We start from the raw sequence: 6,089 nt of genomic DNA, 5'->3' as shown, positions 1-6,089 counted from the left end.
CTTTCCCTTCCCTGCCCAACACTGACGGGAAGAAGGCACAGTGAGATCGAGGGCCTTACTCCGGGATGCCGCTTAACACTCGAACTCCTGTCTGTGGTTCGCCATCGAAATGCAGAGATCCCAAATTCAGTCTTGAGTACAATCTTATGCTGCCATTTCAAATTTTAAAAAGTATTTGTCTCACTTCAAGTAAATAAACTGAAGGGCAGGGGATAAAGCCAGAAAGTCATTGCTCTGACCCTAACAAAACACCATGTTAACAATCGGAGCTAAATGAGCTAGACGCTGCTGCCTATTTTAATTCTGATGACTCCATTTTTACTGATCTAAATGGGAAAAGGGGAAAGAGAAGAAGAGGGAGTGGGAGGAGGAGGTGGAGAGAGGAGACAAAACAAAGCATGGCTCTTCCTGGCTTCCTTTCAAGTTCCGTAAGTTCCCCTCTGGAACCTCTGGCCCCGGTCAGGAGCACCCCGCACATCAACTGCTTTCAGTGAGTTAGACCGTACCCACGTCCTATTAAAATTCTAAGAACGTGGCTTTTCTCAAAATACTTAAGTTCCTGAAATTGTTTGAAGTCAAAGAGAAAGACACCTACATCTTTGAGGAAGAGGATCTCCCCGATTTTCCTGTCATTCCTGTACCCAAAGTAATTTCAGAGAAAAGAAATCATCCCACATGTTAGACTAAGCAGCTGTTACTACAGATTCGCCAAGAACTGCTACATCTTAAAGCCTCACGGATCGGAAAGGGGCTGTTAAAAACTCATTAGTTTAAAACTTGTATTCTGGCTAGGGTTTTATTTTGAGACCCCTGCAAGGACTTTTACCAGCTATGACTAACTTTCAGTGCAAGGGCAAGGGGAGACTTAGTATTTCTTAAAGCAAAGCAAAGCAGGTGCACGGACGGTGGGCATTACCAGGCCTGGGAGTAGAGTCATGCAGTAAGAACAGGGGGCTTACTAATCCTGTGCGGCTGGGCTTGCTGCTCACGGACGAGGCCACCGAGCTCACGGAGCTGAGGGAGGAGGCGGACGGGCTGCGCTTCAGGCTAGCGGTAGTGGTCGCCATCACTCGTCTCACGGCGGCAGCCTTGGCTTTGGCTGGCGTGGTGGAAGGGAAGCCAATCTTGGTCACTTTGTGGACAGGAGCGAATAAACCATATTTGGGTTGACACTGAAAATACCTTTAGAGGACAATAAGAACAGTAATAAAAAAACGTAATTGCAAGAAACGACTATAACCGAAAAGCTCTCTGTGACTGGTTTGCTGTGAATTCTACCAATAAGTTGGGGTGACGCACCAGCATGTGGTATTCACATGTATGGAGGCTGATAAGTAACTGCACTGATGCTTTAGCAAACACACTAATAAACAACAACATGGTATACAGAGACAGAATTACTCATCTGTTACTAGGGTTCTATGCAAAGGAAATGAATATTTCTATTATCTCATAAATGAATGGCAGAGGAGTTCAACAATATAGTGACCCCACTTAAGAAAACCTTGCCAGACAAAGGAAAAAGGTAACGAAACCAGGGCCCAACCCTGGCAGATTCAGCAAAGTAAAGGCGGAGGAGGATGAACTAGCAAGGCCGGTCAGCAGGTGGACACTGAAGAGCTGACTCCGGAGAACTGCGCTGCTCTTCTGTCGAGAAGAGATGGCTTCATAGCCGCTGCAGCACCAAGAGATTTTTACCTCTTCGAGGCATTGTTATTGCAGTCAGGAGATAAAGCCAAATGCTTATGACCAATCTGGGTACGTTTTATACGTAAAACGTTAACTACAGCACTTTACACTACTACTGCCATTGATGCATCATATGCCACATCTGTACCCAAGGCCTTTGACATACTTTGGAAAGGAAGTGTGGCATTCCTTTTGCATTCATCTGCATTATTTAGCTCCCGCCCATCTCTGGGAGGGGAGGGTGAGGTTCTCCTCTCGTTGGAAGAGGTCTGCCTGCCGTCTGTCCTCTTGTCACAGGACGGAGTTCTTGTCATCAGATGTGAAGGCACATTTAATGCTCTTTTCCTAACAGAGCAGCCTCCTTACCTTCACCGCCCCCACCGCCGAGGCCTAGAAAGTCGCTTGGCCATTGACTTTGTATTTTGAAAAATAAACTGAAAATACCATATATGATATTATAGTGGTGGATACACGTTTTACATTTGTCTAAACCCACAGAATGTACGCCGCCAAAAGTGAGCCCTAGCATAAACTAAGGACTTTGGCCGAGTAGGACATGTCAGTGTAAGGTCACCCGTTGTAACAAATGTACCAGTGGGTACAGAATGCGGATAATGAGGGAGGCTGGGCATGCGCGGGGGGCAGGAGGCATATGAGACATCTCTGTACCTTCCTCTAGATTTTGCTGTGAACCTAAACCTGCTCTAAAAAAAAAAAGGTCTTAAAAATAAATAAACGGGATGCTTGTTCAGAATCTACTCCGGTGCACTGTACATGTTACTACAAGACACAGTCAAAAGAACAGCCCCAGTCCTAGAGGGGAGAATCAGCCGATGAGTCCCAAGAAGCACAGGCGCGGCCCCTCTAGGCAAAACGTATTTCCGTTTTGGTGGACACAGCTGGCGAGACCCACGCGAGCACCTTGCCGGGCCGGCGGAGACAAGAGGCTGCACAATCCCAAACCTACCTTGTTCCGGCGACGGCCCCGTCATTCTTCCCGAGGGGCTCATCGAGCTCCACACCACACCACTCCCCCTTGGCAAAGTCTGTCTCCCCAAGGAATCGGACCACACCGGCCTTGGTGCCACCGACCTGGAAGAAGAGAACATTCAAATGCACATGCGGACATCACTCCACAGCCTAATCCTTTGCGATTCCGACCAGCGATCAAGGACTGCGCCCCGTCATTTCTGTCAGCTGCTCTCTACCTTCCCTTCAGCTCTTTAGGGTCCTTCCCAAAGACTGGCAAAGTTTACCCGGGTGACTTTATGTCACCAATGATTCGATACCTGACATATCCCAATAATGAAATAGCCTGTGTAATATTAGTCATTAAGGGTGCTGTCCACCAAAATAATTATTTCCTTTAGAAAAATATTCTATTACTCCAGAGGGATTTTCTTGCTTCAAAAATAAAACACCTACATCATTAAAGGAAATGAAAGTTCATCTATAATTCGCTGTAACAATGGTGTGTGTGGTTCTTCCTACTTCCTTTATATCCTTATCCATTAAAAGCAATAATAACACACACATATTAAGGAAAAATATTCACACGTCCAGAAACTTGTGCTTTCGGCCTCTGTTACGTGAAAATGTAAATTCTTGAAAATATTGATATTTTCCACTGTGAGGCTGTCTATTTCTTTACAACTATTAAAACTACTATTCTTCTTTTTTTTTTTTAATACCTACAGCACCTGATCTTCCTAGGTGGTCTCCCATCCAAGTACTAAGCAGGCCTGGCCCTGCTTAGCTTCTGTGATTAGACGGGATCCGGCCTGCTCAGGGTGACATGGCTGTAGACAAAACTACTATTCTTAACATTTTATTTTACATGAACTGTTCAAAGCTCTGAGTCTTTTTAAACATTTGACTTTGTCCCAGCCGTCGTTTGCGATAATATGTGAACACTGTTTCCAAAATTACCTCACCAGCATTTATGAATTTTCCTTCCTTAGCCACTTTTCTGTTTCAAATACTCGTTTTATCACATTTCCTCTCGCGTGCGCGTGAGAACACCACAAACGTGTTTGAGTCTTTCTACAGGTTCATTTACTGCTACGTTACAATCACTCATATTTACTATTCTTCAGAATTATTCTTTGATCTTCTTACTTTTTCCTGAGCTTCTTTCTGCTTAATTCCACCAATTTTTAAGAGGTGGATTACTGCAGGAAATTAAGACTATTACAAGCAAAAAATAAATCTAATACTTGTGCTCTCAACACCCAGAGGCAGTCACTGCTGACACCATGGTTCGCTTTCCCTGCTATGTGATGACATCTGTTTAGTACGGATGTGTCACAGTATGTACTTTTCACATTTTTCATTTGGGATATTCACCTTTTTCTTACTGATTTAAAAAATAAAAACTCTTTATATGTAAATTATTTAATATAAATTATTTTTCAATTAAATAATTTAAATTCAATACATTCTTATAGTTTGAACATTTTGAATATAAATATGTACAGAGGGATGAGTCTCCCTTACTAGATTCTTGTCCCATCTCTGCCCCGCTCCCACCATCGCAGGGAACCATGAAAGCGACAGACTTAGGGCAACCTTCCTCCCAGCATGTCTTTATGCATATAAAAGCCAATGCTAACATTTTCTTCCTTCCTTCTATTTTCACACGAAGCCAGTGTACTACACGCACTGCTCTGCACCTTGCTTTGTTCCCCATCAAAACATCGAGAACTTCTGTGTTTACGACTGCGTGTCATCCCACTGTATGGATGCACTGCAGCTTACGAAATCGGCCCCTACTGAAAGACATTCATCTTGTGAGAAACGTTCTTCTTAAGTAGGTTTATTTACTTAATAGATTTAAAAATCATTTTGGCTAATTCTTTAAAAAAACCTAATGAGATTTTTTTAAAAGTGGATTACTCCTTGGGAAGGAAACTTACTGATCTTTACAAGGAACCAGCTTTTAAGTTTTCCTCTTTTGTTTTTGATGTTATTTTTATTTAATTCACTTTTTATCTTTACTATTTCCTTTTCCTACTTCCTTTTGGTTTATTGTTCTTTCCTTCCTGATGTCTTAAGACCAATACTAAGTTTATTTTTGTCTTGCTTTTTAATAGTAAAAACATGTGTTTCTGCTTTTTCTCTGAACAAGCTTTTTTACGAGTTTGGGATGACACATATTTTTTCCCAGCCCTGTTTAACCTTTTGTTGAAGACGGAAAATGTTAAAGCCTCAAAGGTATATACTTTTTCTCTGAAAGAGAAACTTTTCGTAAAACTAATTTAAAGAACCAAAGGGGTTATAGTTTAACATCCTGAAAGCAGTGTGAAGGGTGACGGAGGGTGGGCAGTTCCAGGACATCTCAAAAACGTCCTGGTGTTATGACAGGTGTCGCTAGGAAAGACGGAGTTGGAGGCTGGAGAAAACCCCACGTGGGAACTCTGTGGTGTCCAGCGCTGCAGCTCGCAGTGCCTGGCAGAGCAGAGTAGGCACTCAACAAAGACTTGCTGAATAAATTAAAGGTGACCTTCTCTGTTGGGACCTACATAGAAAAGGCCACTTTTGCATGTAAACCAACTAACGGAAAAAGATATCCCATGGCTGAAGTTGTATTTGAGGTCTCAGAAACAAGCCAAGAAAGAATATGCTAGCATGAGCTCTAAAGCTGGGCAAATTCAAACGCAGCTCTATTAACTAGTCAAGTTGCTCGATTTCTACATGTTTCCTCGTAAGTAAAATGGGGATAATTATAGGACTGTTGTGAGAATTAAGTAAAATAATCCACATAAAATTGCTTAGCAGTAGGAGTCCAATGTACGTTAGCAGCCAGTCTGCCCACACTAATGCGAGTACTAGCTCTAAATTTGGCACATTTGACTTTCTAACACTCTTGTTGGTATTCGTGGAATCTACAAATAGTCACCTATCTAAAACTGGCCTCAGTTTTCTCCGCCCTCCTACGCCACAGCACTCAGAGCAACAGTCTAACCAACATCACATGAGCAGGACACAGCACATTAGCTGCAGATGAGGCAATCTCCTCAGATAATCTGTTGGATTCTTTGAGGGTGAGTCTAAGTTACTGTCATGACAATTGTTTTTCCAAGAGGCGTCTAACAGGCTGTGGTCAGTAAAATCTCCAAGCAAACCAGAGGCTTCATTCAGATCAGAAGTTTTATAAATAATTAGCACAAATAATAAATTAGCAACTATTTCCCTAAATGCAGGTAATGTAATATACATTTACCCTGGAAAACAAATTATGCCACTGTTTGTTTGAAATGAATGATTACTAGTTCCTAGAATGGGCAGTTTTCTTACACATTTTCCTCTCACCAAACTTGGAATTCTTGATTCATGTAATAGACAATATACTTTCCTTTTCCCTGTCAGAGATCATTAGTAATCATTCAAAATATCTTCAA

General features: G+C 42.3%; 1 protein-coding gene and 1 pseudogene across 13 annotated transcripts in view; both read right to left on the bottom strand.

Moving 5' to 3' along the window:
- CLIP1 (CAP-Gly domain containing linker protein 1) overlaps positions 1-6,089 on the bottom strand; it is a 104,798-nt gene that overhangs the window by 58,290 nt on the left and 40,419 nt on the right. For all 13 annotated transcript variants that reach the window (XM_025045472.1, XM_025045467.1, XM_025045466.1 and 10 more), the window contains 2 exons: positions 2,657-2,781; positions 960-1,182 (listed from right to left, as the gene is read on the bottom strand). In XM_025045472.1, the coding sequence (XP_024901240.1) occupies positions 960-1,182; positions 2,657-2,781 (348 nt within the window). The remainder of the gene's footprint in view (positions 1-959; positions 1,183-2,656; positions 2,782-6,089) is intronic.
- Positions 3,378-3,496, bottom strand: LOC112478374 (annotated as a pseudogene).

Source organism: Pteropus alecto, unplaced genomic scaffold (assembly GCF_000325575.1).
Source record: "Pteropus alecto unplaced genomic scaffold, ASM32557v1 scaffold213, whole genome shotgun sequence".
NCBI classification, from domain to species: domain Eukaryota; kingdom Metazoa; phylum Chordata; class Mammalia; order Chiroptera; family Pteropodidae; genus Pteropus; species Pteropus alecto.
This window is presented reverse-complemented; position numbering and strand designations above follow the sequence as displayed.